The 27,570-nt window shown below is 45.1% G+C and overlaps 2 protein-coding genes across 2 annotated transcripts; both read right to left on the bottom strand.

Annotated features, from left to right (window-relative positions):
* Positions 1-341: 341 nt before the first annotated feature.
* LOC139671413 (syncytin-1-like) lies at positions 342-26,921 on the bottom strand. Its single transcript, XM_071554237.1, has 3 exons — positions 26,905-26,921; positions 19,574-20,731; positions 342-413 (listed from the first exon to the last, which is right to left on the bottom strand). The coding sequence occupies exons 2-3, from the start codon at positions 20,636-20,638 to the stop codon at positions 342-344; spliced, it is 1,137 nt and encodes a 378-aa protein (XP_071410338.1). The 5' UTR covers positions 20,639-20,731; positions 26,905-26,921.
* On the bottom strand, positions 22,259-26,276 carry LOC139671412 (uncharacterized). The gene is made up of 2 exons (XM_071554236.1): positions 23,088-26,276; positions 22,259-22,329 (listed from the first exon to the last, which is right to left on the bottom strand). Exon 1 carries the CDS (start codon positions 26,274-26,276, stop codon positions 24,144-24,146), a length of 2,133 nt encoding a protein of 710 aa, XP_071410337.1. The 3' UTR covers positions 22,259-22,329; positions 23,088-24,143.
* Positions 26,922-27,570: the final 649 nt, after the last annotated feature.

Below are 27,570 nucleotides of genomic sequence, written 5' to 3'. Positions count from 1 at the left end.
AGCCAGGGAGGAGCTTTCTAGGAGCAGAACATGGGAGCAATTGGTCCATCTAGTGTCAGAGCCCAGGTGTGTGTAGAATCCTTCAATCCCACACTGTTAAAAGCAATTCAAAGCCCAGCAGTGACTGCCCAAGTCCCTGCTAAGCAGTTCTGAGCTGTGCTTCTGCTTAGCAATTACATATGTCCTTCCCAGGAGCACCTGGATAAGAGCCCCGATACCATCTGATGAGGAATTATCTCAAGATAAAAAGGGTGGGTGTTCCTTAATCAGAAATCATTCAAGCAGTGAACAGCTTCAGAGCATTGGACTCTATAAGCAACTCTATATGTTGTAATTTAACTTTATTTGGAAGCAGCAAATGATCGCTGGGTTACCTGCTGAAGTTCTTCCAGGCTGATCTTGTCCACCACACTCTGTTTTACAAGATGCAGAACACAAATTATAAGAACAGCTCCTGTGTCATAAGTTACTGAAAGCTAAACTCCAAGGTGCATTATAAATCTCCATAAAACAGGACTTCAAGATACCTGAACATTTCTGAAGCAAGAATGGGGAACCATGTAGAAGACCTAGACTTTGGTGTCTTTATGACAATGAACATAATTCTATTCAAAACTGCAGTACTGCTTTTATTGTCTTGGAAATTCCAGTAGGGAGACTGTAAGCTACAGATTTTTAACTGTAACCTGTTCTAGGTTGTTCTGGGAAAGAACAGTTAAATTGTGCCATGAAAACTCTGCTTTTACAGACAAGCTGTCAAAGTTTTACTGTGTAGTTCCGTCACACTTTAGTTCATAAAATATAAACATTTAGGTGTGTTTATTTGTGGCAATTTAGGGCATCTTTCTAGATATTATTAAAGGATTGTAATAGATAAAACAAAGCTCTGCATCATAGAAATATGGAGAAAAATATTTATTTTAAGGGTAGTGAGGCACTAGAACAGGTTGCCCAGAGAAGTTGTGGATGCTCTATTCCTGGAAATGTTCAAGGCCAGGCTGGACAAGGCTTGGAGCAACCTGGGCTAGTGGAAGGTGTCCCTGCCCATGACAGGGGGTTGGAATAAGATGTTGTTTAGGGCCTCTTCCAACCCAAACCATTGTGTGATTCTATGATTCTATCACATCCTACTCAAAAATATGCTATGGAGATGCTCCTATTTCTTTCTCTGCTTTTCTTGACCATAATCTGTGGGTCACAAGAGCAATTTGTTGAGTTTTAGTAATTCCACAGTCAGTCAAGAATGTTTCTGAGGCAGCTGGAGCAGAAGAAAACAGTGCAGACAAGTTTCCTGTGGGTATTTTTAAAGTGGAACAACTTTTGAGAAGATAATAAAAAACCTCGGATGTTACCACGTGTCACCATGTGAAGAAAACATTTAGCAAACAAAAATACAATTTTTTCTAATGTGATTACAGTCTAAATAGGGAGGTAAAAAAGGGAAATATGTTATGACTGCACAACCTCACAGAGTTCTTGACTCAAATATTCAATATGTCATTCCAGTTCTACAGTAAAACAGGGAAAATACCTCCAGGTCTCTGGGCTGAAATGAGTTCTACATCCAAGAACGAGTCCATTGAAAGGACACAAATGTTCATGCATTGCTACATTTCGAAACTGAAATAGAAAATAACATTATTCTTAATTTTGTTGAAATCACAAAGTGTGTTTGGCACTTGTGATAATCCAATCAGGTGATTAATTTATTTATTTTTGTCACAAAAAGGCTTTTACTACCCAAAGAAAGTTTGACTGCAGTATTTCCAATAAAACATAAAAGAACAAGGATTGAGTAAAAGAAATAATTTCTCTCTCATTTTACAGATGATAAAACTGAGAATATGAGAGACTGAGTGAATTATACACAACATAGAAAATTTAAGGTGGGACTGAACTGAGATCTCCTGAATTCCCATTCACTGCATCAGTGGTTAAAAATTAAAAGAATAAATAAATAAATAAAATCTCATTCAGGAAGTCATTTTGTTGAAGGTTTCTTTGTGTGGAAAATAACAAAATTATTTTATTTTTAAATGCTATTAAGAACAGGATTGAAATCTCATTAATAGTCATTTCAGTGTCTTAAACATTGCTCTGTAAGAGTACTTTTAAAAGGTATAATTTCTGGGGCTGGGATCTACCCATGCAGCATTTTCACACCTCGTATAAAAAAAATAATTATACTCAAAAATACATGTTTACCAGGAGCATTTAAATGAGGTGCAAACAAGCATTTATGATCTCATCCAAACACAGTGAAATCTTCAGTTCTTTTTGCTGCTGCACTGAAATAAATTCACACCCCTTGAAAAAGCAAATTCTTATCAAAATGCTGATCCTGCCACTGCACTCCCAGAAACTCTCCTGTTTCTCTGCTTCGCCCACAGACACCACACAGGGCATGTGTGGGACACACTGAGGGGCTGCAATTAGCAGAGGCATTTATGAACTGCATAGAAATGTATAATTTGAACATAATTCTCACTGAGAAATCTGAATTAGGGAAGGTGACAGCACCATCAAGGTGGCATTTTGTTGGGGTTTTTTCCAATGTAGCATTTTTGGAAATGATGTTTATCCAGCTCTTGTACTTCTCAGAACAGAGATTAAATCAGAAATGACATGTCTTAAGGCGTATTAGAAATGAACAGTCAGAACTTTCCATTTCAGTGTATATTGGAGTTATGAGAAGGTTGTGGTTTGGTTTGGTTTGGTTTTTTTAATTGAGAAGTAGAAGGGATATTTTGCTCACACTCACTCCAGTTTAAAACCCTGATTAAGCTCTTCCTTAACCTTATGGATGTCAGTGGCTCTGGGTGTTTGCTGAACTGTTACCACAGCAACTCCTCCTCACCCTCCGGTGCATCAACGTGTCTTGGTGCAAACTAAAATATGATTCCTCCTTTGCTTTGGAACATTGGAGTCTAAATGCAATGAGAAACTGGCCCAAGGAGGCCAGGCAGACTCGGTGCAAGGAAATAAGAAGGATAAAAGCCTGACATGGCAGCTCAAAGAACATCTGTTCCCGATTTCAGAGAGAACTGAGCAATTTTAAAGGCAGCAAAGCCCTTTGTCAGCTTCCTGCTTAGTCCATAATTGATCTGTAAAGTTTTTCCAAAGTGTCATCAGAGGAATGAGACAAATGGGTTCAGAATTTTTGTGGTGCTCCGGGTTTTTTGTTAAAATTTGGGTGAACCTTTTTTAGAAACGGAAACAACAGAGCTCCTGGATTAGTGTATTTAAAATGAAGATGAAAATACAGCAGGTTTTCCTTCTTTATCCCACATCTTAAGTCATGACCAAGTTCAAAAGGAGTCTAAAATGTCACATACAGCAGTCAACAACTTCTCAGCTTCTCCAGGAACCAGATGCAAGAGAGGAGCAAGTGTAGGCTGTGATTATTGCCTGCAAAATTTTATGCCACTTTTACTTTCTGGCAGCAGCTCAGTTCCTTGTGGGAGTGAACGAGTGTCAATACTTGCTGAAATCAGTTATAATTTCTTCTCTTCCTGAGTCTTGAAGAAACTGAGCTGCTGCTGAGAATAATATGCCACAGACACAGATGAACCAAAAGAGGCTTGCACTTCCAACATTTTGAGAAGCACTGGCAGAGCATTAATCACTGTCATTTGCCAGTAGAAACAATCACTGAGTGCAATCACTTCTTGATTGCTAAAGAAATTTTCCTTTGCCTGGAGTACTAAGGTTTGAGTTTTTTCTTTTTTTTTTTTCTCTCAGCAGAAATATCTGCTGCAGCTGCCATTGAAAAGCACAACTGACAGCAGAAGCAGACAGATATTTGTGATATTTTGGTGTTTCTGTTTACAAACAGAAGCCAAGAAAGTCAGTAAAAAAAAGTGCTTATTACAGAATCAGCCATATATATATATATGAATATTTCATAGATGTAGACTGTCATCTCTACGAGTATTTCTCCTCTCCTTGAACCTATAGTACCATGACAATATAATCTACCACTCACAGAAGGCTTGTCCTCATGTCGTCCAAGGAATGCACCATTATAGTGTCCAACTTTTCATGGGATGTCTGGAGCAGAGGTTGGTCTGCAATTGGAATAAACTTCCTCTGAAATGAGACTTCCACTGTGCTCGGTTTTGCTCAGTCCTGACTGCTAAAACAATTCTGCACTGCAGGAAAGTAATGCCTTTATGTGATGTTTTATCCTGAGTCTTCACCAGACAACCTTCAATCTTAAACCACATATTTATCAGGTATTTGGGGGTTTTTATTCCCTCTGGGATTTGTGATATTAATAGCTTGCCTGTCACACACAATGACAAACAGCATCTTCTCCATTGCTGAAAAAAAAGAGGCCTGAGAGGGTGTAATTCAGTAGGAATTCAAGGAGATAACACTTCATGTAGGAATAAGAGTGAAAATATCCAACATAAAGGTGTTAAATCATCAAATCCACGTGGAAGTCTCTATGGAAAAGAAGAGCAGAGTGCCTATGTTATATTGCCCTGAGAGGTGGCAGATGCCCCATCCCCAGAAACAATCAGGTGGGCTGGGACTCACAGAAACCTGATCTGGTTGAAGGTGTCCCAGCTCATTTCAGGAGGATTGGACTAAATGAGCTCTAAAAGTCCCTTTTAACCCTGGACAGTCCTTTTTAGATTTTAGAGGTTAGAGGAACATATCTGAAATGATTGCATCTCTGAGACAGTTGCAGGAATTCATCACCAACACCTGAGAGTCGATAACTTACAACTCAGGGACTGATTGATTCCAGCCCTTACCAGTATTTTCATCTCCATTATAAGGAATTAACTTCCTACAGGGACAGTAATTACAAGAACATGAAGCTTGATCTGGTTGTCAATGAGTCCCATAAATGATTTACAAAATTAGGTGTCCTCCTGCTTCCTTTATCTGAGATGGAAAGCTACTGATTGGGGTATTAGCTGGAATGGAAATAGGTTTTCTAGTATATTATTTAAACTGTGGTGTTCAAGATGGTTTATTTTCCTTACTAGAAGTTTAACCTGGTGTATAACCTGAACAACATCCCATTTATTGAGGAAAAAAATATAATAATCTGCTGCTATGTTGGCTAAAGAAAAAAGCAACAACATAATGCCCAGATATCACTAAAATTAAGAAAGTGAAAGGGAGTACAGCACAGGATCAGAGAACAGATATAATGGAATATCAATAAAGCAGGGCAATGGCTATTAGTCTCTGTGGGAACTTGGACTCACAGAACAATTAAAAAAGACAAATGGGTGATAATGAGGTGAAGAAGGGCTGGCAGAGTCACTGGCACAAAGAGAGGAGCTACATTACAGGAGTTATATAGAAGAATACAGAGCTGGGCAGAGAGAAACATGATGAGGTTCAACAAAGGCAAGAGTAGGATCCTGTACCTGGGGAGGAACAATCCCCAGCACCAGCACAGCTTGGGGGCTGACCCACTGGAGAGCAGCTCTGTGGACAATTCTCAGGGGATGACACTGTGTCCTTGAGGCCAGGAGGGCAAGGGAGATCCTGGGCTGCATCAGGAGCAGTGTGGTCAGCAGGACAGGAAGGTGTTAGTCTGGTCTCCACAGTTCAAGAAACATAAGGAGCTCCTGCACAGGGTCCAGCAGGGAACACAAAGATCATGAGGGGTCTGGAGCTTCTCTCTCATGAGCTCAGCAGGAGCTGGGCCTGGTTAGTCTGGGGAAGAGAAGACTGAGATGGGATCTCACCAATGCATATAAATGGGATCTCACCAAGGCTGATGTCAGAGGATGGTGCCAGACTCTTCATTGGTTCCCAGCAACAGGATGAGGAGCTAAAACTAAAACACAAGAAGTTCCAGCTAAACATAAGGAACAACTTCTTTTCATTAAGGGTGGCGGAGCCCTGGAACAGCTGACCAGGAGGTCATGGAGTCTCCCTCTCTGAACACATTCCAAACCCACCTGGAAACATTCCTGTGTCACCTCCTCTGGGTGACCCTGTCCTGGCAGGGAGATAGGACTGGATGTTCTCCAGAGGTCCATTCCAACACTAAATATTATGTGATTCTGTGATTCCATAACGAACAGATTATTAGAAATGTCTTCACAGCTTTTTTTCCTCTTTCAATTATCCTTTGGAAATAAGACTTGAGACATCACAAGTATCTGTTTCCATGTCTCTCCTAAAATCTTTTGGACCATTACTCAGCTTCAAAACAAACTAAATTAGGAGACATCCAGAATACCTCAGATTTTTGTCATTAAAATGATATAAATATTGATGGCTAAAGAAACTGAGAACTTAAAGGTGCCTCACAAGGGGAAAACACAAAATAATAATGTGACCCTACACTTTCTAGTAAATCAGAGAAGTCATAAAAGCTTTTCTTTATGTGGTTATATTATTATTTTAAACACAACTATATATTTTTCATTAAATCATAGAATGGTTGGGGTTGGAAGGGACCTCCAAAGGACATTTACTCCAACCCCCTGCAATGAGCAGGGACATCTTCTACTAGATTAGGTTGCTCAGAGTTCAAACCCATAGGAAAGAAGCTTCATGAGCTCCAGTGTTCAGAAAAAAATGTGCAATTAGTCTGGTTTTATTCAAGGAAGACTTTAAAACAAGCATCTCTTCCTGCCTCTTTCTTTCAGATACCACCTCACCCTTCTTAGAGCCTTCTCCTCTGCTGAGATTTCTTGATTACTCAAAGACAAATTTCAATCTACTCTCACTTTTTTCATGCTTGAATTCTAATTTCTGGCCTCAAAGACTTTTCCTGCCCCTTCCCTTCTATTTGAATTCTAACCAGGGAAATTACTTCCAAAAATGAATGAGGGAAAAAATTTAAAAAAAAAATTCCCCAGAAACCTTTGGTTCACATTGAACCAATGGAAGATAGATGACATTCCTGATCACAGCCATTATATTTTCAGGATGATGACAATGTATGAAACTCTGACAGTCCTGGACTGAGGTTCCTACATTAATCAAATGCTGCCTTCATTGTTTCTCTGGCACTTTTTCTTTAAAACAGTTGCAGCTGAGCTCTAGTCCTGCAAGTTATTCCTAAATTGGCTCCTTTTCAAGTACAAATGCCACCTAACCCTGAAATACCTGCAAATTTTCAGGCATGTAGATTTCAAAGCACAGTAGGGGGAGATAAAGTAATTATACTTATGTTTTAAGAGAAAGACTGACAGAGGATGGTACTTAATGTGTCTGAGAGTGGTCATGTGCTGCTTCCTGGAATTCCTCTAATGTATGTAGAATCACTCTCTTACTGTTACCTCCCTTCCTTTTATAAATTCATCCTCACAAACGAACAGGTTTTACAGAATAACTGGTGAACACTTCTCCTGGAGGGGAACAGAGGTGAGTCAAGAAGAGAAATACATCTGGGCTTGAATCTAACTCTTCTGATGTATTAAATTATTCCTTTAAGGAAAAGGGAAACTTTACTCCAAAGTCTAGCAAAGCATTCAAGAAACATCCTAGATCAAAGAAGACTGGGATGTTCATTGACAATACTGAAGAATTCTCGATTTTTACACCAATATTTGTCAATACCAGTTTTAAAGAGACCTGCACTGGTTCAGGCCAGCACTCAGTTTCCTGGAGTAATCTGTGTTTGGGTTAGGAAGTGGATGGACAGCAATAGGACAAGAGGAAAAGGCCTCAGGCTGCACCAGGTGATGTTCAGATAGGATATCAAGAAGAATTTCTTCACTGAAGGGGTTGTCAAGTATTGGAAGGCGCTGCCCAGGGAGGTGGTGGGATCACCAACCCTGAATGTGTTCAAGAAAGGACTGAATGTGGCACTCAGTGCTCTGGTTTAGTTGACCATGTGGTGTTTGACCAAAGGCTGGACTTAGTGATTGTGCTGGTTTGAAGGTGAACCAGCAGGGGAAATGAACTCACCACGAGAGAGATTATAAGTCAGAGCTAAAATTTAATAATAATATTACAATAACAACACTGATACACAAGGGAAATTGCTTTCAACTCACAATACCCCAGCAGTATAACCCAGTGTCCTGGGGCACAAACCCAAGGGGGTTTGTTTGCCCTTGTGCTGAGACCCCTGTGGCTCCCCCAAGTCCAGAGCAAAAGGAAAAGAAAAACCTGTTGGTGCAGGCGAGGGCTGTGGTCTGGGCGAGAGCGGTGATCTCCTGCTGTCGAGGTCCTGCTGCTGCTCTGGATCCGACGAGAAGGGGCTGAGGTCTTCTTACCCACCACTTATGTACCCTCAGGGAGCACTCAGTCCCTCCCCCTGGGCGGGGACTCACACAATGGGTGATTGACTCTGGGAGCCAGGGGTTGTTGAGCTGTTGATGGCCCATTAGCAGCTCCGCCCCCCTCAGGCTGGGTGTGAAGTGATAATGGCTCCCTGGGCAGCTGCTGCTAATGGCCCATTGTCCTTGGGGAATGAATAGAGGGGGTGGAATACACAGGTTTGATCACCACCACACAGGGTTAGCTGGTCCCTCCAGCTGAACTAGGACATTATCCACCCCTTATTCCACTCCATCTAGTCATTCCCAAATTAACCCCCTTTTTACCTATACATATATATACACATGTATACAATGAAACATTACAAACTCTTCTCGCTCAAAATTAGGTCCCCTTGTGGTACACAACGTGTTTCTCCATCTTTTTGCATTACCCACCAAGTGCAACCAGGTCCTTGAGCAAAGACAATCCCTCGGATGGGTTTGCCTTTGTTTGAGGTGGGACTAACCCAAACAGTCTTTCCTAACATACCTCTCATATGGACCACAGGGACTTTATCTCCATCTACAGTATTCAAGAGTTCTGATTGGGCAGGGCCAGCTCGATTGATGGAGCCCCGGGTGTTGACCAACCAGGTGGCCTTTGCCAAATGCAGCTCCCAGTGTTTGAAAGTTCCCCCACCCAACGCCTTCAAGGTTGTCTTCAGCAGTCCATTACATCGCTCAACTTTCCCGGCAGCTGGAGCATGGTAGGGGATATGATACACCCACTCAATGCCGTGCTCTCTGGCCCAGGTGTCTATGAGGCTGTTCTTGAAGTGGGTGCCGTTGTCAGACTCTATTCTTTCTGGTGTGCCATGTCTCCACAGGACTTGTTTCTCAAGGCCCAGGATGGTATTCCGGGCAGTGGCGTGAGATACGGGGTATGTCTCCAGCCATCCAGTGGTTGCCTCTACCATGGTCAGCACGTAGCGCTTGCCTTGGCGTGTTTGGGGAAGTGTGATGTAGTCAACTTGCCAGGCTTCCCCATACCTGTATTTCGACCATCGTCCACCATACCATAGAGGCTTCACCCGCTTGGCCTGCTTGATGGCAGCACATGTGTCACAGTCATGGATAACCTGTGAGACACTGTCCATAGTTAGATCCACCCCTCGGTCACGAGCCCATCTGTATGTCGCATCTCTGCCCTGATGACCAGAAGCATCATGGGCCCATCGGGCTAGAAACAATTCACCTTTATGCTGCCAATCCAGATCTACCTGAGAGACTTCAATCCTGGCAGCTCGATCCACCTGCTCGTTGTTACGATGCTCCTCATTAGCCCGGCTCTTGGGTACATGAGCATCTACGTGACGGACCTTCACACTCAGCTTCTCTACCCGGGCAGCGATGTCCTGCCACATCTCAGCCGCCCAGATGGGTTTCCCTTTGCGCTGCCAGCCGGCCTTTCTCCAGCGCTCCAGCCATCCCCACAGAGCATTGGCCACCATCCACGAGTCAGTGTAAAGGTAGAGTCTTGGCCACTTCTCTCGTTCAGCGATATCCAAAGCCAGCTGAACAGCTTTCAGCTCTGCGACCTGACTTGATCCACCTTGTCCTTCAGTCGCTTCTGCAACTCGACGTGTAGGACTCCATACAGCTGCTTTCCATTTCCGGCTTGTCCCTACAATGCGGCAGGAGCCATCTGTGAAGAGAGCATATCGCTTCTCCTCTTCTGGTAGCTGGTTATATGGTGGGGCCTCCTCAGCTCGTGTCACCTGCTCCTCTTCTTCTTCAGAGGACAATCCGAAACTCTCACCTTCCGGCCAGTTGGTGATGATTTCCAAAATCCCAGGGCGATTAGGATTCCCTATCCGGGTTCGCTGCGTGATCAGAGCGATCCACTTACTCCATGTGGCATCAGTGGCGTGATGGGTAGAAGGAGCTTTTCCTTTGAACATCCAGCCCAACACTGGTAGTCGGGGTGCCAGGATGAGCTGTGCCTCAGTGCCAATCACTTCTGAGGCAGCTCGAACTCCTTCATACGCTGCCAGGATCTCTTTCTCAGTTGGGGTGTAACTGGCCTCAGATCCTTTGTATCCCCGGCTCCAGAATCCCAGCGGTCGTCCTCGAGTCTCCCCAGGTACTTTCTGCCAGAGGCTCCAGGATGGGCCATTCTCCCCGGCTGCAGTATAGAGCACATTCTTCACATCCTGTCCTGTCCTGACTGGCCCAAGGGCTACTGCATGGGTAATCTCCTGTTTAATCTGCTCAAAGGCTTGTTGTTGTTCAGGGCCCCACTGGAAATCATTTTTCTTCCGTGTCACAAGGTAGAGAGGGCTTACAATCTGACTGTACTCAGGGATATGCATCCTCCAAAAGCCCACGGCGCCTAGGAAAGCCTGAGTTTCCTTCTTGCTGGTCGGTGGGGACATAGCTGCTATTTTGTTGATCACCTCTGTTGGAATCTGACGACGCCCGTCTTGCCACTTCACTCCTAGGAACTGAATTTCCTGAGCAGGTCCCTTGACCTTACTTCGTTTAATGGCAAAACCAGCTCTTAGGAGAATCTGGATTATCTTCTTTCCTTTCTCATAAACCTCCCCTGCTGTGTTCCCCCATACAATGATGTCATCGATGTACTGTAGATGTTCTGGAGCCTCACCCTTTTCCAATGCAGTCTGGATCAGTCCATGGCAAATGGTGGGACTGTGTTTCCACCCCTGGGGCAGTCGATTCCAGGTGTACTGCACCCCCTTCCAGGTGAAAGCGAACTGCGGCCTGCACTCTGCTGCCAACGGAATGGAGAAAAAGGCATTGGCAATGTCGATGGTGGCATACCACTTGGCTGCCTTGGACTCCAGCTCATACTGAAGCTCCAGCATGTCCGGCACAGCGGCACTCAGGGGGGGTGTGACCTCATTGAGACCACGGTAATCCACCGTCAGCCTCCACTCTCCACTGGACTTTCGTACTGGCCATATGGGGCTATTAAAGGGTGAGTGAGTCTTGCTGACCACCCCTTGGCTCTCCAGCTCACGAATCATCTTGTGTATGGGGGTCACAGAGTCTCGGTCAGTGCGGTATTGCCGACGGTGCACTGTGGCTGTGGCCAGCGGTACCAATTGTTCTTCAACTTTCAGCAGTCCTACAGCAGAAGGGTCCTCTGAGAGGCCAGGCAAGGTGCTCAGCTGTCTGATTTCCTCTGTCTCCACAGCAGCTATGCCAAAGGCCCAACGCAGTCCCTTTGGGTCTTTGAAATATCCATTCCTTAGGTAGTCTATGCCAAGGATACATGGGGCTTCTGGACCAGTCACAATGGGGTGTCTATGCCATTCCTTGCCAGTCAAGCTGACTTCAGCTTCCAGTACAGTCAGCTGTTGGGATCCCCCTGTTACCCCAGAAATAGAGATGGATTCTGCCCCGACGTATCCTGATGGCATCAACGTGCATTGTGCGCCAGTGTCCACTAAAGCTTTGTATTTCTGTGGGTCTGATGAGCCAGGCCACCGAATCCACACAGTCCAATAAACCCGATTGTCCCTCTCCTCTACCTGGCTAGAGGCAGGGCCCCCCTAGTTCTGGTCATGGTATTCACTGCGCTCTCCCTGTGAATATGACCGGGAGGTTCCTTCAAGAGGATCAGGCATAACATCATCATTCCTATACTGTCTGGAGCCTTGCCCACGAGAGACCGGAGCAGCCTTCAACCTTGAAGAATTCCCTGTGTTAGTTGTGCCTCTTTGCAATTCACGTACCCGAGCTGCTAAGGAAGAGGTGGGTTTCCCATCCCACTTCCTCATATCTTCTCCATGCTCATGGAGGTAAAACCACAGATTGCCGCGTGGAGTGTACCCTTTCTCCTTAGCTGGGAGACGCCTGCTTCTGATGGCAGAGACTCTTGTTTGTTCTGGAGAGATATGGAAGAGTCCTTCCTTAATCTTCTCTTCCAGTTCAGCCAGTTTTGTTTCCACAGCTGAGACATGGGCTCGTAATGGAGCAGTGACAGTGTCTTCATAAATCCTGAGTTTGCTGACCAGTGCACCCACCTTGTCTTCTCCCTCTCTCCACTGCAATGTTGCAAGGTAGCGAGAATACATTTCTGGCCCAAGTCGTGCAAATTTTAACCACATCTGGGATGTGCACTGGACACCATCTGGACTTTTAGGGAATCTCTCATCCTCTGAAAAGATTATCTCCAGTACAGCTAATTCCCTTAAGCACCGGATACCTTGTTCCATCGTGTTCCACTGTCCTTGCTGTACGTGGAGGTCCTCCTTACAAAGATATCTCTCCCTCACGCTTGACAACAGTCGCCGCCAGAGGCTGAGAGTTTCCTGTCTCTTTCCAATGCCCTGATCAATGACAACATCTCGAGACAGGGATCCCAGCTGCCTTGCCTCACTCCCATCTAGAATTGTATCATTGGCTGCAGCATCCCAGATTCGAAGTAGCCAGGTCAAGATGGACTCATTTGCCTGTCGTGTGAACTCTCTCCGGAGCTCACGCAGCTCTCCCAGGGATAGGGACCGGGTGATTATTTCTGGCTCCATTTCTTCTGCTTGAGATGAAGGTCCTGACTCTTCCTCGTCATGCACTATACGAACTGATTTGGTCTTTGATTTTCTTTTCTGGACAGGGGCAACTGCTATCGGTTTCTGTTGTCCTTCTGGCTCCTCCATGGTCTGGGTGGACATGGTGCTGGTTGATGTATCTCTCTTCCTCTCTGGCTCAGTCATGGTCTGGGTGGACATGGCGCTGGTTGATGTATCTCTCTTCCTCTCTGGCTCAGTCATGGTCTGGGTGGACATGGCGCTAGTTGATGTATCTCTCTTCCTCTCTGGCTCAGTCATGGTCTGGGTGGACATGGCGCTAGTTGATGTATCTCTCTTCCTCTCTGGCTCAGTCATGGTCTGGGTGGACATGGCGCCTGTGGATTTGCTCCTTTTCTCCTCCTCCTGATGATGCTGTACCACACCAAGCAGTGTGCGGTAGGCAGTGGCCAGGGCCCAGCAGGTTGCTGTGAGCTGCATATCTCTGGGACTACCAGAGCATCTTCCTTTGACATAGCTTAGCATTTTGGCAGGGTCCTGCAGTTGTTCCGGGGTGAATTTCCAGATCATTTGAGGAGAGAAGGTCTCCAAATACTGGCCCATATCTTCCCACTTCCCGTGCCACTCAACATCATCCGCTCCCAGGGCAGGCCTCCAGCAAGTCTCCTTAGAGAGCCCAGTTCTGACCCTAAACATGGTGTATACAGTACAGAGGAGACAAAGCAACACTAACAGCAGGATTATGCTGTCCCTAACATCAAAAGGAAGCTCAATATTTTCAATGATTGTTGTAGCAGAGGTGAAAAGGTGGAAGTAACCATCTCCGCCTGTTTTCCCCACAGTCTGGGTGCTATTTTTAATGAGACCCCAGAGGTAACAACCCAAACCAGGACAGGCAGACCAGACTGAATATACATTCACAATGAAATTCATTGCTTCTGATGTTATGACAACATAAACATAGTATATTAATAAAGCAATTTTGATTCTTCTCCCTGGTACTAAAGAGAGCATCAAAACAGGCACATGGTTCCCCATGTGTCGAAATATGAACAGGCCCAGATACACGATCCACATGAATACATCAAGCAACATGGTAGTCAGGGAGTTTCTGTACCCAAATACACAAAATGAAATTGTAGTTCTGACTTCTCTCTCGTGCCCCACGTTGGGCGCCAAAAGATGTGCTGGTTTGAAGGTGAACCAGCAGGGGAAATGAACTCACCACGAGAGAGATTATAAGTCAGACCTAAAATTTAATAATAATATTACAATAACAACACTGATACACAAGGGAAATTGCTTTCAACTCACAATACCCCAGCAGTATAACCCAGTGTCCTGGGGCACAAACCCAAGGGGGTTTGTTTGCCCTTGTGCTGAGACCCCTGTGGCTCCCCCAAGTCCAGAGCAAAAGGAAAAGAAAAACCTGTTGGTGCAGGCGAGGGCTGTGGTCTGGGCGAGAGCGGTGATCTCCTGCTGTCGAGGTCCTGCTGCTGCTCTGGATCCGACGAGAAGGGGCTGAGGTCTTCTTACCCACCACTTATGTACCCTCAGGGAGCACTCAGTCCCTCCCCCTGGGCGGGGACTCACACAATGGGTGATTGACTCTGGGAGCCAGGGGTTGTTGAGCTGTTGATGGCCCATTAGCAGCTCCGCCCCCCTCAGGCTGGGTGTGAAGTGATAATGGCTCCCTGGGCAGCTGCTGCTAATGGCCCATTGTCCTTGGGGAATGAATAGAGGGGGTGGAATACACAGGTTTGATCACCACCACACAGGGTTAGCTGGTCCCTCCAGCTGAACTAGGACAGTGATCTTGGAGGTATTTCCTAAACTCAGATTCCATGATTCTGAGGTTCTAAGGCAAACATATTGTGCAGTATTTGAATAATTGAGTTTGGAGGAGAACTCTGGAATCTCTGGTCCAAAATTCTACACAAATTAGGCCTGAGTGCTGTGCTAGTTCAGGTTTTCCATCCAAGAAGTGCACAGCATCTCTGGGAAACCTCTTCTAGTGCTTTACCCCAACTTCTTTGTCCTTATGTCACATGTGGTGACACAAGGACTCAGCATCCTCTTGGATCCCACAGACCATGCTCAGCAACAGCCCTGAGCAGTGCATTTCCCCAGGTTTTGCTGAAAACACACAGTAAATTTTCAGCAGACTTCTCAGATGTCCTGTCTTAACACTTTTTAATTCTGTTTTTTAAAATTTGTCAGTGTTTACAGCAGTCACTGAGCATCCACTGCAGCCACTGCTGGAGTAGAACAGTGTGTCCTTTGCCATTCTTAACTGCTGTTTACATTATTTAGCTATTTTCAAAATAGTTCTTTATTTTTACCATCAGTTTTACCACTCTCACTCATGAAAGACCCATTGCTAGTTAAATTTATTTTGGTTTTTTGTATATATAGGATTGGCTCATACCTAACCTATAGTTCTTTTAATCAAGTGTTTCCCTGAGTATTTTGCTTTCCTTACCATTTATCCATTTTCTAACTTTTGCATTATATTGATTGCTATTATAATTTCATCCTTCCATTTCTTTATATATACATTTCTATGTCTATCTACAGATTTTCATTCTTGTATGTCTTTCACTTTTCCTGTCAGTCCAGGCTGGTTAATAATCAATATGGTCTTTCTTGAGCTGTAATTTCCTGAGTGACTAAAACAATACAGGAATAGCTTTTAATTTTTCATTTTATCTGTATTTTGTTTTTTATCTTTCTAAAGTTGATTGAAGCCAAGTAGACAGTGATCACCTCTTTCTGTCCAACAGGTCAAGTCATAGGTCTAGAACAGACCTGCAGACACATTGACCTCCAACAACACATTTTTCCTTCTATGTATTGAAACAGGTCTGTGATAACCAGCTGTCTATATTTGGTTGAAATATTTCTGGAATACTCCACACCTACACAGACAGCTGTTCCCTGGACACAGAATTGGACATTGTTCTGCCTTCCAAGAGAGTGAAGAGTGAGCTAAACATCCTAGTGACTTTGCAGGGTCTTTTTATAGATCCCAGGATTAGCTATTGCAGGTGTTCAGTGGCACAAGTTGTATTTTCAGCTCAGTTTTATCAACAGCATTAGTTGTGCCTCTGATGCAAGAGCTCATAAATGCAGGAGACAGACAAAACTTTTTCTGTCCATCATATTTGGCTTGTTTTGGCTTCTTAATATGGCAATATCAGCTAATAATATAAAAGGGAAAAGGTTGTTTGCTTTATTTATGGTTTTAAAAGGAGATACACCCCCATCCCCCCGAGTGAGCTCACTTTGCATTTAATGCAATAAAATGATGAAAGAAATTGTGTTAGACTTGCCATTTAACACCGAATTTAAATGTCTCACAATGGCCAGTGGCTACTTCTGTCTGGTGACACTTGAATTGAAGGAAGTGCAGAAAAGACTTTTCAGATCCTTTGGAAGCACCTCAAAAGCATCACAGAGTCTGTATATGTATTACTGTTGCTCTATTAGGAAAACCAGTGGTAATAATTTGAGGTATTTGTTTAAGGCCCAATACCGTTGCTCACAAATTTTGTCACAGGCATTTGTTTAGCTCTAGGGAACAGTTCAACTTTTGGTGAATACACAGATAATTAGAGAGTGGAAAATTCCCTGTTGAAAACACAGAGAGAGTAATTCCTTACGGCTCAAACATATCCATGTCTTTCATTATTACTGCATGAAACAATCTTAAGCATTAGGAAAAAAATACAAAAAATATTAGAGTTATAAGGAAATAATTATAAGATAACATCACTCCAAATTCCCAGGAATGAAAACACAGCTTTTCAGAACTTATATCAGCAGAATCATAGGTGTTTGGATATTTCAATTTTTTCCTTCAATGATGCTACAAAGAGCAGCTGTTTATATGCATTTGTTCCTTTTTCACTGGGATAAGATTTTTGGGTCTGTGGTGTGGAGGAAATTGGGTTTGCATCATCAGTTATTCTCACTCCTATAATTGAATTATCCCCCTATAGGTTCATGAATGGACCAAACTAAATGCATGCCCAAAAAAGGGTAAAAAAGGTGGTTAAGGGTCTGGAGCACAAGTCCTGTGAGGAGCAGCTGAGGGAGCTGGGGGTGCTCAGCCTGGAGAAGAGAAGGGTCAGGGGGGACCTTCTCACTCTCTGCAACTCCCTGAAAGGAGGGTGTAGCCAGGTGGGGGTGGCCTCTTCTCCCAGGTAACAAGCGACAGGACAAGAGGAAAAGGCCTCCAGTCGCACAGTGGAGTTTCAAATTGGATATTAGGAAAAATTTCATTACCAAATGAGTTGTCACACATCAGAAAAGGCTGTCCAGGGAAGTTGTGGAATCACTCCCCCTTAAGGAATTTGAAAGATATGGCACTTGGGGGTATGGTTTAGTGGTGGACTTGGCAGTGCTGAGTTAATGTTTGGTTGGTGAGCTTAGAGGTCTTTTCCAACATAAATTATTCTTTGATTTTCTGAAAATTTTCTGATGAACCCAGAAAGAGTTGGGGACTTGGAGGCAGAGATCCAAAACATAAACCTTGCTTTGGACTCCTTTTATCTTGAAATCTAAAAGCTGGCTGGTTCCTGGAGGTTTTAGAAGCAGCCACCAGCATAGCATCAGCAGCATCTGATTTCTCTTACTGAAGAGCTCCCAAGACCATTCATAGAATCATAGAATCGATTGGGTTGGAAAAGACCTCCAAGATCATCAAGTCCAACCCTTGCTCCAACTCCAGTCCCTTTACCAGATCATGGCTCTCAGTGCCACGGCCAAGCTCAGTTAAGAAACCTCCAGGGATGGGGAATCCACCCCCTCTCTGGGCAGCCCATTCCAATGCCTGAGCACTCTCTCTGCAATTAATTTTTTTCTGATCTCCAACTTCAATTTCCCCTGGCAGTGCTTGAGCCCATCATGCCCCCTTATCCTATTGCTGAGAGCCTGGGAGAAGAGACCAACCCCCACCTGGCCAGAACTTCCTTTCAGGCAGTTCTAGACCTGCTTTTGAAATGGTTCAGCACTTAAAGATATACCCAGATCAGTTTTCCATAAGTAGGCATATTATAAAGAATTTCATGCAAATGTACTGGTTCTTACCTTCCACAGGTCTAGACTTGGCACAACAGGAGCTCAGCTCAGTCTCTCAGATGTGAGAGACTTCAGAAATGACTGTGAAACTGTGCTCTTTTATTTTACCTATCAGGACATTTTCCACTTTCTCCTGAAAAACTTCTTCAGCCTTTCTATCTCCATTCCCCACAGCTCTGGGAGCTCCCTGCCTTATTTGTTCCCGGTTAGCAGAGAACTGCAAATGGGTAGCAATTTTCCGTGTAAAAGAGGTTGGTTTCCTTAAATCTGCCTTCAATTTAGTGACTTCACTCCCTGAGTAGGGAGACTGTGCCAAATGTACCTGCAAAGAAAGATACTTTTCCGCCTTCTTTCTGTAGTGTATTTACCATGTTGTCTGTCAGGCCATGCTAATGATGCTTTACTCTGCTTATTCACTAGAAAGATACAGCTCATGAAAGTAAGAAATATCAAGGCCTTTAATGAAAATGGATTATTGAACTCAGTGAGAGACTCACATTAAGGTTCTCAACACCTCAATAGACACTGGTGATCCACATGGCAGAACTAGAAACAATTAGACCTCACAGTTGCTCTGAAAATATACAACATATTTTAAATTTCACTTAAATTTCATTAGATTGCATCCCTTTAAGAGGAAAGACTAGTTAGGCATGAGATTTTTTGGGTGACCATTTTTTTTATATAGATCTTTATTAAAGTGCTTTATTCCCTGATGAGTTAAAGTGGTTGTTGACTGAGCAGACAGAGACAACAACAGTTTTTATTCTGTTATTGATTGGGAAGTTATTTGCACTGATAACTCTCTTTATCTTCTCAGTCACTATGGTGCTGCTGGGATCTTGCTCTCAGACAGAAAGGGAATTGCACTTAATATTCCAGTTTGGTTTGGTGGGTTCTTGAGGATCTCATGAAATTACTCACCTGCTTTCCTCAATATTTCTACACAGGAAGGAACATTAATCCTATGACAGCCCTGTCTGTCTCTGTGAAATATTTAAAAAAGGCTCTTCAATATCATTATTGTTATTATTATTATCATTACTATCATGTTGCCGTAGAAGTCTGTAAAAAAGACTCCGAGCCAAGTTTTGTAGGAGATAAGATAATGGGCAGGCACTTTAATGAGCAACCCCGCTCATCCAGGAATACATCGACGCGCGCGCCCGCAAGCTCTAAGTTCTATAGCTTTTATAATATAACCTATCCAATCACTACTGTCCACATGTCCAGTTCCACCTCTGTCCCCTCCCAGTTCCCACCCCCGTTGAATTGGGGCTGGGGTCGTTGGGACCCTCTGTCTTCATCCACCTCCTCTTCTTCAGTACACAAAGGTCTCTTGGACGCTCTCCAGGGCTTTGGGTCACACTGCTCCATGTTTATGTTCTCTTCTGATATGCCTTAATCAGGTACCTTGAGGAAGAGACTAAACAGCTGGCAGATCTCAGCTGCCTGTTCTGGAGCAGGGGTAGAGATAGAAGGACTTTGTGCTACAAGCTGCTAAATATTAATTCACTAAAATCTACAGCATTGCATCTACTGTGTCTCTAAAATCTACAAAATATGAAAATTGAAAAGTTAAAAAAACCCTTTCGGCATCATGTCCCCCCTTTTAGAAACGGACAAAACTCAAAATTTTGTTCGCTTCTACTTTCCATACTTAAAATTGTACCAAAGAGATGAACAGCATTTGCAACATTTGATCATGCAATAAGCAATTATGCAAACACTAATTATATATATCACTACCAAAAACAGCTGTTTCATCCAGGTCCAGTTCGGCAACCATGACGTGAGCTTGTGGAAAACATCATCCAGGCTTAATGAGACATTATCAAGGGTTACCTGATGCAGAATTTTGGTTTGCTTCCGAATTGCAGCCAGATCTTTCTCAATTCTTCCACTTTGGTCTATGTAGGAACAACAACTAGTGTTAATGACTTTACACACACCTCCCTGTGAGGCTAGTATCAAATTCAGGGCCATTCTATTTTGCAGAACTACACGAGACAAACTGTGGACCTCTTCTTTCAAAGCTGTAATAGCATCTGTGGTTTTATCTTGGAGGTTTTCGAGGATAGCTGAGATATTGACAACTGCTTTTTCTAATTCACTTACTCCCAAGGATGGAATTGCAGCTCTGACTATGCTGTGGAAAAGTGTGGGACGATCTATAAGGGGATTATTGGTTCTCTTTACCCTTCTGGGATAGATTCCTCCCCACCCTTCTTGTTCATCAATTTGGTCAAAGATTGTTATGTTTGGTATCACAGCTCCTAAAGTGCAGACCCTGTCTTTATTGAGGGGTAAAACTTTCCAGGCTTCATTTTCACAGATCCAGTACCACCCTGAGCCCTGTTTAGGGACTATTCTCCAGGGTCGTGCTGCCATTTTTATCACCATCTTTGGGGTTAACCCCTTGGTAGCTGTGCTGGTGTCACAATAGGTAGGAAGGGTGACATTTCCTGTAACATTAATATACAGACAGGGAACAGTTTGATCATCTTGACCAAGAATTACATTGCTCAGGGGTATTGAATAATAGGCTCTCTCAACCAGTTTCCATGTCCCCGGGACTCCGAAAGTCTCACCAAAGTTTGTCTCGTTCATTAGAATACCAATCAGGGGCCAATCACTCTCATTATCATCAATTGCTGGTGTTTGTGTACAAATCCAGCAGTCAGTTTTGTGAAGGATTTTAGACACATTTTGCACCAGGGTTACATGTAAATTTTGATTCCACACTCGCATCATAGTTACCGACTGTACAGACCACATGAACAGAAGAAGCAGTCTAAGCCGCATCATCGTCATCAGTGTCCGGTTCTGCTTTGTCAATTGTCCCAGGAATTGATGCTTTCTTCACTCTGGAGTAATGGAACCAGGGTCCTTTCCCGGCAACTTTAACTGCAGTAAAAGAAGTCAGTAGGACTTGGAAGGGTCCTTTCCACTTAGCTCGCAGCGGATCGTTGTCCCACCATTTGACGTAGACCCAGTCTCCGGGCTGGAACTGATGAGCAGGTGTGTCTAGTCCGATCGGTCTGGATAGCTCAACAAATTTCTGGAGTTTCTGTAAAGTAGAGCTTAAAGCCATTAAATACTTTTGTAAATCAACTTTCCCTTTTATGTGAATGTCCCCCGGGAGGTGCGGAGCTTGGTATGGTCTCCCATACAGTATTTCATAAGGGCTTAAGTTATCCCTCCGCCTTGGTTGAATACGAATTCTCAGGAGAGCCAGAGGCAGAGCTTGAACCCATGACATGGATGTTTCTTGACAAATTTTACTGATTTGCATTTTGAGGGTACCATTCATGCGTTCAACTTTGCCACTCGCCTGAGGCCTGTAGGGGGTATGCAAGTCCCAAACAATTCCGAGGGTACGACACACCTCCTTAACTATGGTTGCAATGAAATGTGTCCCTCTGTCTGATGACATTCCCAGAGGAACTCCAAATCTTGGAATTATGTGGTTAAGTAGAGCTTTTACCACTTCCCTTGCTGTGTTGGTGCGACAGGGGTATGCCTCAGGCCATCCACTGAATGTGTCAACTAGTACCAGTATGTACTTATACCCTTCTCTGGGTGGTAACTCAGCAAAATCTATTTGCCAATAATCTCCAGGAAAGTCTCCAGCCTTTGTTACCCCTAGCACCACTCTCTTGGTTGTGTCAGGATTATTTTGCCTGCAAATTTCACATTTGCTAACAGTGGATTGCACGACCTCGGTCATGCCTGTCCCTATGATTACCTTTTTTAGGTGCTTTAGAAGGTTTTCACTTCCCCAGTGTGTAGCTTCATGTTCCTGCAGAGCTATTTCTCTAAGGATTGGGGCTGTAACTACGACCTGTCCTGTGGGTGTAACTGCCCATCCACTTTCTTTAATTTCTGCGTTAAGGGACTTAATTAACTGCTGGTCTTTTTCATGGTATTTTGGGGTGAATCCTGTCAAGTCAATTTCTTTTTGTGGTATTACTGGCAGGATGCCTTTTTCTGCAGCCCTTTTTGCTGCCTGATCAGCAAAATGATTTCCCAATTCAGGGGCTGTTTTCCCCTTCTGGTGAGCTCTGCAATGAATGATAGACACCTTTTCTGGTTTCCAAATGCTTTGCAGAAGTGCATTAATTTGGTCTGCGTGTTTGATTCCACTGCCCTGAGCAGTTAACAGGCCTCTTTCCTTCCAGATTGCTCCATGGGCATGAACCACGCTGAAAGCATATTTAGAATCTGTCCAGATATTTACCTTCTTTCCTTCGCTTAGTTCCAGGGCTCTCGTTAATGCAATTAGTTCTGCTTTCTGGGATGATACATCTGCTGGTAAGGCTTTTGCTTCAATCACCTCATCTTTCGTTGTGACGGCATATCCTGTCAAACGCTTACCATCCTGCATGAAGCTGCTCCCATCTGTGTACAGCTCCCAGTCTGGATCCTCAAGGGGTGTGTCCTTCAGGTCTGGTCTGCTGGCGTAGATCTCCTCTAGTGTCTGTAAGCAATCATGCTCGGGCACGCTGTCAGTTAGTGTCGAGGACAGAAACATGGCAGGATTTACATTGGATGTTGTTTTCAGGGTAACATCATCCTGTTCCAACAACACAGCTTGGTACTTGAGCATTCTGCTAGGGGACAACCAGTGACCCCCCTTTCGCTCAAGCACTGCCTGAACTGCATGGGGTACATACACGACAATGCACTGCCCCAGGGTGAGTTTCCGAGCTTCTTGGATTAGGATAACAGTCGCAGCCACAGCTCGCAAACATCCCGGCCACCCCTGGCTGACATTGTCTAGCTGTTTGGAGAAGTAAGCCACAGCCCTGCGCTGGCATCCTAGGGTCTGTGACAGTACCCCCAGGGCAACACCTTGTTGCTCGTGTGTGAACAGTTCAAAAGGTTTGGTTAAGTCTGGCAGTCCCAGTGCTGGAGCTGACATCAAGGATTGTTTCAGCTGTTTAAATGCAGCTCTAGTTTCATCAGTCCATTCCACGACTCCTCCCTGGGCTGCTTTCAGTGCTCCATATAAGGGTTTGACTAATAGTCCATAATTAGCCACCCAAAGTCTGCACCATCCTGCCATGCCCAGGAAAGCCTGCATCTCTCTGACGGTGTGGGGCTCTGGGAGACGGCAGATGGCTTCTTTCCTGTCTGCACTGAGCCGTCGATGTCCCTTGTATATTTCCAGCCCCAGGTAGATGACCAGTTCCTTTGCAATTTGTGCTTTCCCTTTTGAGACTTTATATCCATTTAAACTCAAAAAATTTAAAAGACTTACAGTGAGTCTGATGCATTCATCCCGGCTTCTCGTGCCGAGCATCAGATCATCGACATACTGTAGGAGGATTCCCTCTGGCTCCTGCCTTCTCCATTCCTCCAGCTCCTTAGCTAGTTGGTTCCCGAATAGCGTTGGGCTGTTCTTATAGCCTTGGGGTAGAACTGTCCAGGTGAGTTGGGTCTTTCTTCCTGTTTCAGGGTTCTGCCATTCAAAAGCAAAGAGCTCTTGGCTGTCTTTATGCACAGGAATACAGAAGAAGGCATCCTTGAGATCAAGCACAGTAAACCACCCTAAATCATCAGTTAATGTGGTGAGCAGGGTATATGGATTAGCCACTACAGGGTGTATGTCCTCTGTTATTCTGTTAATTGCCCTTAGATCCTGCACTAAACGATAGCTCTTGCCATCGGCCTTTTTCACAGGCAGGATAGGGGTATTATATTTGGATTCACATTCTACCAATAGCTTGAATTTGAGAAACTTTTCAATTAGGGGTGCTAATCCTTTCAAGCTCTCTAGGCTCAAAGGGTATTGTTTTTGTCTTACCGGTGTTGCTCCTGGCTTGAGAGTGATGCTTACTGGTTCTGCTTGCCTGGATCTTCCAGGGTAATCACTGGCCCACACTAAGGGGATGACAGCATCCTCTACCTCTGCTGGGATCTCCTCGTGGCTTTCCTGTATGAAAAAGGTAGCTGCTTCGATATATTTAGTATCAGGAATTATGACTTTTATTTTCCCCCCTTTGCAGAATTTAATCTCAGCCTCCAACTTCTCTAACAAATCTCTGCCTAGTAAAGGCTTGGGAGAGTTTGGCATATAAAGAAATTGATGAGTTACCCAGTGCTTACCTAATTTAAACTTCAGAGGCTTAAAGAAAGGCCTGGTTTCACTTACCCCGGTAGCACCAACTACAGTTATAGAATCATGACTCAGTTTCCCTTCCAAGGTGTTTAACACAGAATAAGCTGCACCTGTATCAACCAAGAATTCAACTTCTTCTTCCCCCAGCTTAGCTATAACCAGAGGTTCTGCTGGGGTAGTAACCTCCGGTCTGCTTCATGCATTCTGACTCACAGTCAGCTGGGGGACTGGAGGGGGAAGAGGAGGGTTTTCATCCTTTCTCAGGTCTGGGCAATCCTTTCTCCAGTGCCCCTTCTTTTTACAGTAGGAACACCTATCATATTGGTAATGATGCTTACACCCCTTATTCTGGGTATTGTGTTTACGACGCTCCTGGCAGTTACAGTGTCCATGACCATCATCTTCTTCCAGTTCCAACACCTTTGTTTTGCCCTTTTGTTCTCTATTCCGGTATACCACCCAAGCTATATCCAGCAACTCACTAATATCCTTTTTGTCCCCTGCCTTCTGCAGTTTCCTCCTTATGTCATCTGCAGACTGGCCTATGAACAAATTAACCAAATGCTTTTTCCCTGTGTCTGATTCTGTATCTATGTCTGTGTATTTTCTTATGACATCTTTCAGCTTATTCAGGAAATCAGTAGGAGATTCATTTTTGTCCTGCTTTACCTCATACATCTTAGCCCAATTCACTGCTTTTGGGATAGCATGTCTGAACCCATAAACCACATACTCCTGGTATCGTGTCAGTGCTTCCCTCTGTGCTGGCACATTAGGATCCCATTTTGGATCCATTGGGGGAAATATCTGCAGAACTTCCCCCGAAATCTGCCCAGCTGCCCTCAGCAGCTGAATTCCAGCTTTTGCTGCTCTCTTAACCATTTCTTTCTCTGTGCTGTCCAATAGGGTGTCCATCAACACTTCCAGGTCGAACCAATCCGGGTCCTGAGTCTTTATTGCCCTTTCTACATAGTTAGCAACTTTATCGGGATTGTCTCTATATGACCCCACTGAAGCCTTCCACTGCTGCAGCTCTACCAGTGAAAAAGGAGTCTTTATATACATAGGACCTTGGTTTCCCATAGCCTGCCTTAAAGGAGCTTCTAGCACAAGCTTTTCCTTCCCTTTTCTTGTTCTCCTAGCTATGGGATCAGGATCTGATAAGGCAGTCAGCAATCTCTTCCCTACTTTCCTAGTGGGCGCCGCAGAAGCTTTCACTTTTGGCTTTACCACAGGAGCTTCCTCCTCCTCTGAGCTATCCGATTCATCACCTGAAGGCTCCACGTCTGATTCCTTATTCCTGGGCAACAAAAGTGGGGGGAGGCTTCCCCTCCTCTGTTCCCTTGCTCCCTGTTGCTGTGAGCTCGAAGCAGGAAATTCCCCCGCTGCCCCCCCGCCTCTGCCCCGTGGCTCTGTATGCCAAGGTGGAGCAGTGGGGACAACCCCGCCTCCACTGTACCCCCCTGGGTACAGATATAATCCATACGGGTAAGGAACGGGAGGTGTTAAGGGGAAGGAGGCATGCCTGGCCCTGCCTTCGAAGGCAGGGTCGAAAGCTCCCAGGTTGTATGGAGAAGGTCTCTCCATTTTGGGTACCACCTCAACCCCTCCTGCGGCTCCTGCCACCACACCATCGCTCGCACTGAAATCTATAAGATCAGCTGGTCCTGCCGGCTTTGCCGTCCCTGAGGGGTCGAGCACAGCCCCTCCAGGTCCATGATCTCCCCTTCCCACGGGCTGATCTGTTCTAGCCGTGAGATCCATTCCAACCTGAGCCCCTGCCCCGGCTCCAGCCACTCCTATGGCCCCTGTTGCTACGGTAACCGCGCCTCGCTGATCGAACGCCCCGGCTTTCCCAGCCGTGCCTGGCCGCAAAGCCGCAGCCCCATCAATCGCTTGCAGAGCGTCAGCCCCGCTTCCACCAGCCTGCACGCTCTGTGCTGCCAGCTCCAGCCTCGGTAAGGGGACAAGCAACTCCCCGTCTCCAGCAGCCACCCCCGCTGCTGCTCCACCAGGTCCCGCCGGCAGCCCTGGGCTGGGAACTGCTACTCCAGCAGCCCCTGCCCCCACTCTAGGACCAGATCCAGCAGCCACCGCTGCCCCCGCTCCGGGACCGGATCCAGCAGCCCCTCCGGCTGCTCCAGCCCTCAAGTTTGGAGCAATTAAGAGGTCCCAATCCTCTTCCTTAGGAATATAAACCTGGCTAATATCCTCCTTCTTGGTTTTTCCATGCCGTTTCCCCTTTTCCTTTCCCAGAACAAACACAGGCTCTCTCGAGTCCCCAGCAGGGGAGCCAGCCTTAGAAATACCCTTCTCATACCCTCTCATCCATTCTGGATGGGACAAAAAGGCCAAAAACAACTCAGCATACTTCACTTCATTCCATCTCTCCTCTGTATGCAAGATCGAAATTAGCTGTAACACATCCTCTAGCACAAAAGACCCAGTTTCGGGCCAAACCTTTCCCCCACGCTTACAATGAAGTGGCCACATATTAAGACAGAGCCTACACAGTTCCTGTTTCTTCAAAGATGTTTCAGAACCAGTAAGAGGACTCCAGTGATCTAAAACCAAGCCTAAAGGGGAATCTTTTGGTATCTCGTCCTCTGAACTTTGGACACAGCCCATAGTGATTCTTTAGCAACACCACCACCAGTGCCTCAGGCTAAACCAAACAGCTTTGACTCCGGAGTTCACAAGAGGCGTCCCCCTTGCAGCCGGCCTCCCAGCCTGCTACCCTCCTGCAAATGCTGCGTGGTCTGCCCTTCCCGAGGCTCAAGGGACAACCCCGTCCCTCCCAGGCGAAAACCCTCGCCCTCCCAGGCCAGGAAACTGGCTAGGCCTTAGGCCAGTTCTCCCTCCCGGCCCTTCCGTATTCCTACCAGGGGCAAAAATCCCCCCTTTCCGTAGCCAAATGCCACAGAAAGAAACCCAAAGTAACTGCCCGTTATCTCACCTCCGTGGTCCGGACCAGGAATTTGAAGTGAATCAGGTCCTGCTTCCACCTTTCGGGCGCCAAACTGTTGCCGTAGAAGTCTGTAAAAAAGACTCCGAGCCAAGTTTTGTAGGAGATAAGATAATGGGCAGGCACTTTAATGAGCAACCCCGCTCATCCAGGAATACATCGACGCGCGCGCCCGCAAGCTCTAAGTTCTATAGCTTTTATAATATAACCTATCCAATCACTACTGTCCACATGTCCAGTTCCACCTCTGTCCCCTCCCAGTTCCCACCCCCGTTGAATTGGGGCTGGGGTCGTTGGGACCCTCTGTCTTCATCCACCTCCTCTTCTTCAGTACACAAAGGTCTCTTGGACGCTCTCCAGGGCTTTGGGTCACACTGCTCCATGTTTATGTTCTCTTCTGATATGCCTTAATCAGGTACCTTGAGGAAGAGACTAAACAGCTGGCAGATCTCAGCTGCCTGTTCTGGAGCAGGGGTAGAGATAGAAGGACTTTGTGCTACAAGCTGCTAAATATTAATTCACTAAAATCTACAGCATTGCATCTACTGTGTCTCTAAAATCTACAAAATATGAAAATTGAAAAGTTAAAAAAACCCTTTCGGCATCAATCATCATCATCATCATCATCATCACCACCATTGGAATAGTTTCATATTG

The sequence above is a fragment of the Pithys albifrons genome, chromosome 4, assembly GCF_047495875.1.
Source record: "Pithys albifrons albifrons isolate INPA30051 chromosome 4, PitAlb_v1, whole genome shotgun sequence".
In the NCBI taxonomy this organism is placed as follows: Eukaryota; Metazoa; Chordata; class Aves; order Passeriformes; family Thamnophilidae; genus Pithys; species Pithys albifrons.
The sequence above is the reverse complement of the archived record's forward strand: the minus strand, read 5'-3'. Positions and strand labels throughout refer to the sequence as shown.